Below are 12,378 nucleotides of genomic sequence, written 5' to 3'. Positions count from 1 at the left end.
TTAGCTTAGAACAAGCAAATTTATTTCCATCATATAACTGACAGATAAGAGAGTGGTACTGATCTCTTCATCCAACTCTCTGCCAGAAAGCAAATAAGCGTATTTCCCAAAAAGCATCAAACTATTCCTTCAAACCGTATCTTATCATATACATTTGTGGAAAATCAACTCTTATGTGCAAAATGTGCTCATTCTGTACCTCAACTGAGTGTATGGTACATTCCAGGATTTAGTCACAGTACGTGATTTCATCTACCAGTAAAGAGCATTTTGTGAAAGTCTGTACAGGAACCCTGTGGGAACCATAATTAGCTTGTCTCACACAAAAGAAACACAAAGGAGAAATTCTGATGTCATTTTTCTTTGGAGGCATTTGTCACCGAAAACATCTCATGAGAATCTTAACTCTCAGCCAGACAGACATCTTAACATCTTAAGATAACACCACTGACTGAATGTGAGGATTATTTTCACTGGTGGGGAGTGCTAATGTAATGCATCGTGCCATCTAAACTCCACTCGCATCACTGCAATGGTCAGAGCGCACAACGGGGACGGACGAAGAGGAAACGTCATGTGATGAGATTTATTGGGGGCTCCAAACTGACCTAATGACCCTCATGGTTTCACGAAAAGAGTGTTCAAGGCTTTTCCAGCGTCTTGCTCTTGTTGCTTGTCATGAGCTCAAACAAGGGAGATATATGTGTGTGTCCTACCGATAGAAAAAGCATGAATAAAGATCCTTTATGTTTCAGCACACAAAGACAATTTGAGGATTTTACAGGATGTCACATCCCCAGACTGATATATCGATGCCCCTTAAATGCATTTCATTTTTTTCCCCATCTTTATATAAAAAGGAAGCTCCCTATTGGTTGAGTCTTACCCCACCCTCCGCCTCCTTTCCCCTGGTTTCCCGGGCAACCATGTTAGGGTGGAGGAAAAGAGCAAATCATGTGAGGGCATAGCATCTCTCTCCCCTCTCTCCAAGTGTGTATGTGTATAAAAGCCTCTCTCTCCATGCTTTCACTTCACTCTCAGCTCTCCATTGCATTGCAGAGAGGAGCAAGGCTGACGAGAGGGGAGAGGGGCACGACTCGAGGAGATCCCCATGCTACAGTGGGAGACATTTCTTTGACCTTCACCCTTTTTCATCTCTCCCTCACATTCTCCCGCTCTCCCAGTGTGTTCTGGGGTTCCCTCCTTTTCTCCTCCCCCTTCTTCTTAAGCGTGCCCGCTCTGCTTGGACGGTGGCTGCATCGATGCAAAATGGGTTGTGGCAATTCCTCAGCCACCAGCACCTCAGGAGGGGGTGAGTGTTTTTAAGGAAAACGTGTGTGCGTCTGCGTGTGTGTGAAATAATGGGTGAGTGTGTGAGGGAGAGAGTTGTCACTGTATCAGCACCAAGGGGAGAGGGTGTTTTGAATGTAAATGAAGTGTGGCAGGGTTACCCTTGGTTTCAGTGTATGTCCTCAGATGTGTGTGTGTGGGGGGGGGGGCATTATCTGCATGTGTTGGTGTGGGTGGTCTCAGTGTCTTGATTTCATTCATAAATAAATAAATAAGCAGCCATATATTATAATGTATGTTTGTTTTAAAATGTCTGTAAAAATCCCCCCCTGCAATGTTCATCAGTTTGCGGCATACTGGCTCCCGCTCTCTCGTGTGTGTATGTGTGTGTACATGCATGTGTATGTGTGCAGTGGTCTCCAAAAGCTACGGGTGGTGGGTCGATCATGAAGGGTCTCCCATGAAGGGTTTCCCATATTCTAGTATAAGACACCGGAGTACTAACCTCAGGGATGCACTGCTTTGAAAATGATAATGACACTGATACTGTAATTACAACGTTATTGTCCACACTGACTCAAAAGCAAATCCTCCATAGGTCACCTGCGCTTTTTTTAATGTGTTTCCCTCTTTCTCTTGTTGTGTTTGTGCTGGTTTCCATGGATTTCGTGGTTGAAAGGCAAGCAGTTTCAGTGACATTCACCCGTCTTTGTCTCCCCACTTGACTGATGCTGGTAGTGCCTGTAAGCAGGCATCTTTGGAATACTCCGTCAATGGCCACGTTTCATTCATGAAGCCTGGAGGACTCCTTTGAATGGAGAAAAGACTATCTCATGTGGTTTTACTGATGTTCGTCCAGAAATCCTGCTTTATTGTGGCCTGTCCTCAAATAACTCATCTCTCTCAGTTGATTTAGGCTGATTCAATACCGTTTTTAAATTATACTGAGCAAGTCTCTGGGCACCACAGTCAAATTGAGGTAATAATTAGATTGAAGTATCTGCAGGATTACCTCACCACCAGTGCCCATTAAAGCAGTATGGTTTGTGCTTGTGTTCGTGTGTGTGCGCTTGCAGGTACCTAATCAGTGCTTGCCAGGCATGTTAACAGAGCCACAGACAGCTACTGGGAAATGTGACCCAGTGTTATGTTTTGCTTTAAATATGATCGACTTCAAGGTTAAACTGTCTGCAAACAACATCTACGTAGGTGTGTGAGTTTGTTGTGAATGTGGCTTGCTTGTGACAGCTGTGTTCATTTCTGTGCAGCAGGTCTTATTCATTTTTCTTCTCCTTCTTAGAGGTCAGCGTTCAGCACAATGTCAAGGACGTGTGACATCCTGTCACTCTGACAAATGTGAACTCATTGCTTATTTGTCCATGCCAGCTGACACTGGGCCAGAGTCAAAGGACACTGTTTCTATTATTGTCTTAAGACAGAAGCACATCTTGCTTCTATTTTATATTATCTTAATCTAGGGTGAATAATTGTGCCACTACACGTTTGTGTAGTGTTTGAGTGCTTACTTGGTCATGACATTTTTACCCCACCTGTTTAGTGTTCAAAGGCCATGTATAAAATAAAATTTTGGATATACCTTCTCATTCAGCGGTTTTTCTTAATTTTTATTACTTTCTACTTTGTAGATTAATACGAAAGACATCTACAGTATTAAACAACAGATATTGAATTGTAGATTAAGCAAAAACCACCTTTTGCTTTAATGACAGTTTTGCACACTTCTCTCAACCAGCTTCATGAAGTCGTCACCTGAAATGCTTTTCCAACAGTCTTGAAGGACTTCTATTATGTATATTATGAGCACTTTTTGTCGGCTTTTCCTTCACTCTGCATTCCCACTCACGCCAAACCATCTCAATTGGATTCAGCCTGGGTGATTGTGGAGGCCAGGTCATGTGATGCCACACTCCATCACTCCCCTGCTTGGTAAAATAGCCCTTACATAGCCTGGAGGTGTGTTTTGAGTCCTGTTGAAAAACAAACGATGGTCCCATGAAGCACAGACGAGATGGGACGATATGTTGCTGCAGAATTCTGTCAGCTTGCTGGTTAAGTGTGCCTTGAATTTTGAATAAATTGCCAAGGATGTCACCAGCAAAGCAACATCATCGTCATCAATAACATCGGAACCTTAAAATCAATTCTGAACTGGCAACTAGTGGAGAGATGCCAGAATAAAGGTAATATGGCCCCTATTCTGGGCACCTGTTAGGGGCCTGGCTGCAGTGTTCTGGGCCAGTCGGAGGCGGAACGGGAACGACTGATCCCTTGTGTTTCTTGGCTTGAGCAATTGTCATCTTCTTGTTGGTCTCCCTCAGCAGTGGTTTCTTTGTGGTAATTCAACCATGAAAGCCTGATACATGCAGTCTCCTCCGAACAGTTGATGCTCAGATGTTTCTGCTACCTGAACTCTGTGAAGCATTTATGTGTGCTCTAATCTGAGGCGTTTCTTTGGCGATCTCTGACTTACTGACTGTAATGAACTGCAGCAGAGGTAACTCTTGGTCTTCTTTCCTTGACAGTCCTCATGAGAGTCAGTTTCATTAGATTTGATCACATTTGATGGTTTTGTGACTGTACATGAAGATACATTCAAAGTTCTTGAAATTTGAGAATCTGACATTCACACCTTAAAGCAGGGGTGGGCAATTCATTTTTGCAAGGGGCCACAGGAGAAACCTGAATTGTGTCAGAGGGCCCCACCAAGAAGAACTGAATTCTGCTCAACTTTCTCCCATTGTAAAATGCACGAAATTATATATTTTGAATAGCTGGTACTGGTAATCTGTAAAATAAAAACAATCTGTTAATATTTATATAAATAGGCTATGTGAAATGGTGGTGTATAGGTCAAATAATACTCCCATACTACATACCACACATTTTTCTCCAAAAGTGCAACAAACTGTCTGTGATTTAATGCTCTAACTCTGATGAAGTTAACTATTTTAGTTAGAGCATCAACAACATGGTTCATTTTAACACTGATTTACACAACACTTCCTGATGTATAATGCAATGCAAAAATGTCAATTTCTGCACAGGGTTCATTTCTGTCACTTTATCCAGCATTCTCTTTAAAAGTCTAACGTTGCTCCCCGTCAGATTTGGACAGCCATCCATTGTCCCACTTCAGTCCTAACTTGTCCAAACATGCATTTACCTCTGAACAAGTGGTTGCCCCTTTCATTGACTTCATGGCTGTCAGCTCCTCTGTGATGTGAAAGTCTGCAATTATCCCACGTAGGAAGATGATTAGCTGAGTGGTGTCACGTACATCGCAGCTCTCATCCAAAGCAAGAGAAAAATAGTCAGTCGGCCACTCTGTCCTCCAGCTGAAGCTCCAGGTTTCCAGCGATGTCCTCAACTCGCCTCGTTACAGTACGTCAGGAGAGTGGCACGTTCTCAAATGCTTTTTCTCCAATAAGCACTCCTGAATGAACTCTCCATCAGAAAATGGCTTACTTTTTTGGCGATTTTGTGAGAAATTACAAAGCTTGTCCTGACGGCTGCATCTCTGAGTGTGCAACCTTTTCTAAAAAGTCCTTGCTTAGTTTGCAGTTTTGTTTGCAACGCATCAGACCCCTTTGCACGCGCTTCATCAGACAGATTTCTGTTCTGTTTATCCTCATGTTTGGTCATGTATTGGCCATTCAAATTGTAATCTTTTAACACAGTGACCTGTGTACCACAAATTAAGCACACGGCGTTTCCTTTGACTTCTTTAAAGAAGTACTTGGTGGTCCATGTCTTGCTGAAAACAGGGAATTCGTTATCAACTTCTCTTTTCTTGGCGTGCGCCGACATAGTGAGGGTAACCTGGCTAGCATCACTTGACGCTGTTCACCTTCACTCACGGCTCACGCACGCGTGTGCGTCCATACGGAAGTAATAGGAACGCAACGCTTTTCAAAATAAAAGCAACACAGTTGTATTGCATCCAAGGCATAAATATTTTTAAATAGCCTATATGCTCTAATTTATGATTGGCCTCACACGGGCCGGACAGGGACGCACAAAGGGCCGGATGTGGCCCGCGGGCCACAATTTGCACAGGTCTGTCTTAAAATAATGATGGACTGTCATTTCTCTTCACTTAGTTGAGCGGTTCTTGCCATAACATGGATTACTACATTAGTGGAATACAGCTATTTACTGTATACCAAGAATCTCTCTGGTCTTAAACGCATTAAGAGGACAAGAAATTCCACCTACTAACTGTTAACTGGGTACGCCTGTAACCTGAAAGCCATTCGAAGTAACTACCTCCTGAAGCTGGTTGAAAGAATGCATCGTCTTTGTTCGTTATTTGTTTACTACATAATCCCATCTGTGGTATTTCACAGTTTATATGTTTTCAGTACTAATGCACAGGGTACAAAATTGAAATAAAAATGTGTGTCAAACCTTTTGGCTGGTGCTGTAGCTGTAAGCATATGTAAGTACTTATTTCTTTATTTCTTCATGTATTTATTTGTAGTTTTATTAGTTTGTTGATTTGGCAACAATAACTTTCCCCCCAACTTGCGTATCATTTATAAGCAGTATATAAACATCTAATAAGTGGCTAAAAAGACACTATAATGTAGTTGTAAGCAGATGAAAGTGCAATTATAACTCCTCCTGTGTCAGTGTCAGTTTGTACACCAGTCTCTTCTAATGGGGGCCCCATTAGAAGAGACTGGTGTACAAACTGACACTTAACTGTACAGTAATAATATAGAATATGTCTTCACTGGAGAAGTTCTAATTGTAAACATTAACAAACATGTATTCTCTTTATTCTCCATATAACTCCATTATAGTGTGTTTCTTAAGTGTTTGTATATATATAGTTTATATGAAAATTAAGGGGTTATAGACATTTGTTACTAGTTTCTTGCTCCAAGGTGTTAACAAAATCATAACCACACAGTCATTCGTGAAGTTCAACAAGAATGTTGCAATTTCAAGCTCTGTTCGTGCCAAACTCAAGTGGCTGCCTCTGTACACTCTATATCACATTGCTCATCCCTAGTCTTATGCACCCATGTGCACCCTTGGATATGAATGAGCTTTTGTCAGGCTACTGAATAGTCCCCTGTGTCATGTCAGCAGACTCAAACATTTACTGTGGAAAAAGTCCTTGATTCCTTTTACAAGGATGGAATTCACCAGTTTTCTGTGTAATGCAGTTTCTCCAGTTTTCTACTATTACATCTTATTCTCGGAGCAACATTTTCAAGGCACATTTCTACAGTGATAAAATGGAGAGTGGCATGAAAGAACTGAATCGAGGCTTTTGTTCCCCCACTGTCAATATGATACTGTACATTAAAGCAGGAAGTTAGATTATCCTCCCCCTCAATGTATTATGATCTCATTTAAATTCAAATCAAGTTCTGTGGACTGCCTGTGGTTCAGCAAAGAAGGAGCTGTTGTTGGACCATAAAAGAGTCTAACAGCATTGGGGTGCGCACAACGGGTGTCATTTAGAATTGAGGCGTTTTACACTGTACTGTCAGTTTACAACATGTCCTCTGTAAAAAGCCAATTGTTTAGAGGTGGCAAGAAGCCTATATAATGACAACTATTATTGTGGATACACACCGAACTTCAGCACTCAAATCGACATAAAACGTTTGTTAAAAATTTTAATGGGAATGTTATTGGTAATTATTTATGTTTGGTGCCCTTTGTATGCATTTTCTTGTTGAGTTTTGCATATTTTGAAGGCCAGTGTAGTGGTATATCTAATTGTTTAATGCTATGAAATGAAAATAATATGAACTGAGACAATCAAAGATAAATCTGCTTATTCTAAAGAATGGTAATAGATACATATGGAATTTTTGTTTTGCAAGTGGTGTGTAACTACCATCTGCACAAAAAGTGCATTGGAAATTTCAATTTCAATTATTTTATTCTATAAACATGACATATTTGGACCATAAATGGTTATCCTCGAGTAAAAACAGGTAAATCTTTTACCCAAGGAAGACCGTTTGTGGTCAGAATTTTGCTGGGTACAGCGTCATTAGCTGACCATTGTAGCCATGCACTGTATTTTTACAGAGTTAATGTATAGAGGAAAAATAAAGCAGACTTGAATACCTGTGTAAATGTATTTACGTAAGTCACCACATTTAAGTCTACACATCCTGTGTGAATCTCAAGTCACTCCAGGGCATATTTCATTTGGCCCATCCAACTGTCAGTATGTTCACTGGCAAAGTTTTTATGGCACAATGTTATTATACTGCACACACGTTTGTCAGGGTCGATTATGGAGGGGTAAAAAGCAGTGAATTTTGACACCTGAGACTGGGGTTTGCACCTACAGTCCTGAGTGTTTAGGTTTAGGCAACAAAAGCACTTTTGATTACGGTTAAGATTGTGTTAGGTATTAAAAGAAAAACATCATGTGTCGTGCTTCAAATCAGCGTTGACTTCTTCAGAATGAAACCAAGACCTTGAACTCCCTCACTTTCACTCAGTGCTATGAGACACAGCACCACGAAATGCGATGCATTTTGAAGTATTTGCTACATCAGGTACATGAAAGAGCACAAAACGCAAAAGATTATATGCAATTTTTGGCTGATTTAAATTCAGCCTTAACAACTGCAGGCACTCTAATGTACATTTGCCTCTTGTGAAGCCTCACACGTCCAGAATGCCTGAGGGTCCACACCTCCACTGCTGTCTCTAAGAGCAATTAAAGGAGTGTTACCAGTGTTTGGAATTAACGGATTTCTGTGACATGTTCTGAAATAGTGAGCAGGGAGCTGTTAGATAAGTCAGATAAGTGGTGTGTCGAAGCACAATGTGTTATGTAGTGGTTGAATCCCATGACTGTTGAATGATGGCCCTTTGAAAGAAACTATTGTCTGGATTATAAAACACACAGGGATTAATCCTTTAACATTTTAAGCAATGAAGATGAATTAAAACTTGTCTTTTCATCTCTTTTCAGGGCCAGCAGAAGTCTCCAAAGATGTGTAAGTACATCAGTCATTTTCTAACCAAAGTATTGATGAGGCTCATCATGTGTGGCCTCCAGGCTTCATACATCCAGATGACACAGTACACCTTAAAAAAGAGCTTTACATCTACCCACGCAGTATTCATGAGGCATAAGTCTGTGTTGTGGCAACTATTTCCACACTGGACACTGCACTGATGTTGTAAATATACAATTTGAATCTAAAAGCGTTTTACAGTACAGCATATTAAAAGCGCATGTAACTTAAAGCATTAAATTGCTTTTATTAGAGAAAAAAATTGCCAAAAAACTGCTATCACTTTTACACTGATTAACAAGTATTTCAGTACGCAACCTAAAACTAGACAATTACAAAATCTATTAAAAAAAAAAAGAGCCCCCATTGGCTCTTTTGTTAAATCTCTCCTTTTTCTTAAAAATAAAAAAAAAGTTCCTTCTGGCTTTTAGAAAAACTGTTAATTCAGTCCAGTCATGTTTTTCTGTGAGGTCTCACACAGAGAGGACAGGTTGTCCTTTGACATCTACAGCTTAGTGAGGGGCAGCATTTCCAAAGCATTTCCTGGAAGCAGTGGGTGTGTGTGTGTGTTTATGTACTGCACATATATGTCTTCGTGTGTTTGTGTGTGTGCTCCTTGATAACCATCTGAGCCTCCGGCACAGGACCCATGAGAGCTGACAGCAGCACACTACTGACTCACCAAAGCTAATCACAGCTTCCTAGGACTGCACTACACAGCAAAATATCACACACACGTACACACACACACACACACACGTACACACACACACACACGTACACACACACACACACGTACACACACACACACACACACACACACACACACACACACACACACACACACACACACACACACACACACACACACACACACACACGTCACTTTTGGGTAAAATTACATAGACTTAGATTAATTTCCTGGTGACCTAACCATAACCACAACCACTGACCCAAAAGCAGCTGTTTTCCTGGTCTAAAGTCAGAAAAATGTCCATGAAAGTAGCCAAAGTCACACAGAGAGAAAAACAAAACAAGACAAAAAGTTTCTCTGAACTTCTAAAAGGGAATTAGCAATAATCCCTCTGCTGTTAGCTGGTTGCACCTCCACAGTCCACTGTTTCCTGTCTCTAATTAGTTTGTGAATTTTTATGTCCTCTGTGCTCGTAAGAGCTGACCTGACCTGTGCTTCTTCTCTCAATCAGGACAGAAGATCCTTCGGCAGAAGATGAGAAAAGAAGGTATTTCGCAAATTTTCTCTAAATGATTTACATTTAGCATTTAATTTAAATTTTCCGGTGCTGTTGGATGTTATATAATTAATACACATTTGTAATAATAATGCAACAATATAACTTTTTTAAGGGTGTGGTATCTTCCAGGAACAGTTAAAAAAAATATAAAGAGCTCATGCATTCAACATAATTCAATGCCTACTTTGTCTCCTGCATTGTTCTGCTCTCCATTCAGGAACTATGGTGGCGTATATGTAGGTCTACCTGCAGACCTGACCACTGTGGCTGCTAGTCAGTCCAAGTCCACGCGTAAAGGTAAACAGCTATAACACTGTACAGTACAGGCCATCTTCTGGAAAATTAGCATCTTTCCATACATAATTAAGGACACTGTGGATGTGTTCAACTGAAGGTTATATTACAATAGTACCTTGGACATTGATGAGCATCTCATAGCAAAGCAGCTCAAAGTGTTGAGGGAAATTCTCCCTAGTGGCTGAGCCACCACCGCATGAAACCATATGCCTGCCCGCAGCATTTTGGGTTTTATTTGGCCTTTATTTTTAATGAATCTTAATGAGAAGCATTTCCTTTGCTATTACAATTTGGCTACTCATAACTGTGAAGATAAATATGGATAATTTATTTGGACAAATTTGGACAATATCTGTAGTAAAATAATTTGGATTTCTCTATTGTACATTACCCTTCCTGTAAAAGTTATTCTTCTGTGTTGCATGCTTATGATATCCAGATCATTCTCTCATTCTAATACAGTGTACAATGGTAGTGATTTAACTGACCACTGCTTATAAAACTACCTTTCTGACAGACCTATGGAAATATAAGTGCAATGTAAACTGTGACACATACTGTGACCAGTATGAAGATTAAGCTACAGTAAATAAACTGCTACCTTGATGTTGTATATTGCAGCCCTGAAAGCTTTCCTCTTGTCATGTTTGTCCTTATGCTCACCGAGGTTAAATATAATAATCAACTGATTCATTTTTGTATCCTCTGTCTCAATAAGTATTGACTCTTCTAACACTGAGGTCTCTCGTCTCGTGTTTTTTGATAAGTGTTGACATTGTGAGAGACGCAACCCAGAACTCTGTCAAAAATTATCCTATAAATATCAGTGATTGTTTCCCCTATTTTGCAGACTAGCAGCTACTGAAGGGAACACAAAACAGGTACGCTTAAAAAAAACAAAAAAAACAAAACAAGGCTGTTTCTTTAGCTTTTAACCTGTTCTTCTGTATATTTTCTCTTTAAGTGAACAGAATCTGGTACAAAGACTCACATTAAAGCCAATCACTGGGAATGTTCTTTGTCTCCACAGGGGCCTGCATATTCATTCACCTAGAGACACTCGCATTACAAGCAGAGAGCATGTAAGTGCTCCGATTTTGGCTCACCACACACTGAATAAAGACTCAGGCTTTAACACTCTCATTGAGAGGGGATGTGGACAGCATGCCAGGGCTCAGAGGACGCTGCCTCATGGAGTCATGGGTGGAACAGTAACGCAGGGATGCACAGTGGAGGTCTGCATAAGACGTCCATCATCACCTTTCACGTCGAAGAAAAAAAAAAAGAGTGGGATCGAAGCATCCATCCTGGGAATGGCAGCTGTGGGCGGGGGCAGCGGGCATTGTGACAGCCATCTTGGCTCCTCGGTCACGGCACTGGAACGTTCTCTTTCTTTCTCAGGAGGAGACAGGGGACCAAGCCAACTCACTAACTGACTGTCTGGGACACGCACACATTCCCAATAGCCTTCTGCAATAATAATCACTGCTCAGTTATTTCTCCAAGACAACATCAATGATTCATTGTGTGGCAGAGTTAGGAAGACAGAGAAATCTGAGATTCAGAAAAAGCAGCAAACACATTCCTGTTAATTTGTCACAGAACATCTGCGTGTTATCAAAAATAGCATTGCTGTCAATCAGGTTGCTGCTGCAGCAGCAGACGAGTGTGAACATAACACTGATTTTAACCATGGGTCTAAATGCTAATAACAACTGTGAGTTGAATCCAGAGCATTTTAATCTATGTCCCAAAATGTCCTGGGTGCATCAACCAGGTCGTACCTGGTGTTGTCACTTAACTTGTGCCCCAGACTGATTATGTAACATCAGCATATGACTCATGAAACACTCCCTCTTTCTTCTCTCTGTCTGCCTCTCTCTCTCTCTCTCTCTCTCACTCATGCTCTCTGCAGCAAGTTGTTTTTTTCCCCTGAAGAGATCTGATTCTAGTAATTCTGGGTAATTCACACAGACACACTTTCTGAGAAGCAGAATAGTTGCACAATTTGTTCGCAGTTCACAATATAAATGCGGCATAATGTGTCACAAGCAAAAAAGAAAAACATGTTATTAAATTAAATTCCGTTGCAAAAAATCGTGAACACAGGAAACATACTAAGAGACAGAAGTGGTGATTTTGTTTTATCCTCCCTTGTTTTTCTGACAGTGTTTTCACGTTGCTGTGTAACACCTGCACTGATTTTATTACAATCTAATTTATACATATATATAAATATCACACTTTATTGTGAATGTTGTCCTTCTGTATGTAATCTTTGGAGGATAAAGCTGGTGCTATTGTGGATTTTTCTTAATGTCAACAAATCCCATGAAAAGACTAATTTTGGTGACTTTGGTCACATTATAGTATGTAGGTTTTTTTTTTCTTTTTGGTCATACATATTTTAACTAAATTGCTACTTCAAACAATCAAGACTGAACTTTCCAGCTCAACAATGTTTTTAGTCCATCTCTCAATACTTTGACTTCTCTACTGCGTCTGTGGTGCTCAGC

The 12,378-nt window shown here is 40.5% G+C and overlaps 1 protein-coding gene across 1 annotated transcript; it reads left to right on the top strand.

Annotated features, from left to right (window-relative positions):
* The first annotated feature begins 1,189 nt into the window (after positions 1-1,189).
* On the top strand, positions 1,190-11,012 carry LOC121608502 (overexpressed in colon carcinoma 1 protein homolog). Its single transcript, XM_041939804.1, has 6 exons — positions 1,190-1,312; positions 8,267-8,291; positions 9,518-9,553; positions 9,783-9,862; positions 10,713-10,743; positions 10,893-11,012. The coding sequence occupies exons 1-5, from the start codon at positions 1,270-1,272 to the stop codon at positions 10,715-10,717; spliced, it is 189 nt and encodes a 62-aa protein (XP_041795738.1). The 5' UTR covers positions 1,190-1,269; the 3' UTR covers positions 10,718-10,743; positions 10,893-11,012.
* Positions 11,013-12,378: the final 1,366 nt, after the last annotated feature.

Source organism: Chelmon rostratus, chromosome 6 (genome assembly GCF_017976325.1).
Source record: "Chelmon rostratus isolate fCheRos1 chromosome 6, fCheRos1.pri, whole genome shotgun sequence".
NCBI lineage: Eukaryota > Metazoa > Chordata > Actinopteri > Chaetodontiformes > Chaetodontidae > Chelmon > Chelmon rostratus.
The sequence above is the reverse complement of the archived record's forward strand: the minus strand, read 5'-3'. Positions and strand labels throughout refer to the sequence as shown.

Excerpts from the sequence above, each read along its gene's own strand:
- LOC121608502 (XM_041939804.1), top strand. The coding sequence starts at position 1,270 with ATGGGTTGTGGCAATTCCTCAGCCACCAGCACCTCAGGAGGGG. Across the intron at positions 1,313-8,266 it reads CACCAGCACCTCAGGAGGGG|GGCCAGCAGAAGTCTCCAAA; the intron begins GTGAGTGTTTTT and ends ATCTCTTTTCAG. Across the intron at positions 9,554-9,782 it reads GCAGAAGATGAGAAAAGAAG|GAACTATGGTGGCGTATATG; the intron begins GTATTTCGCAAA and ends CTCTCCATTCAG.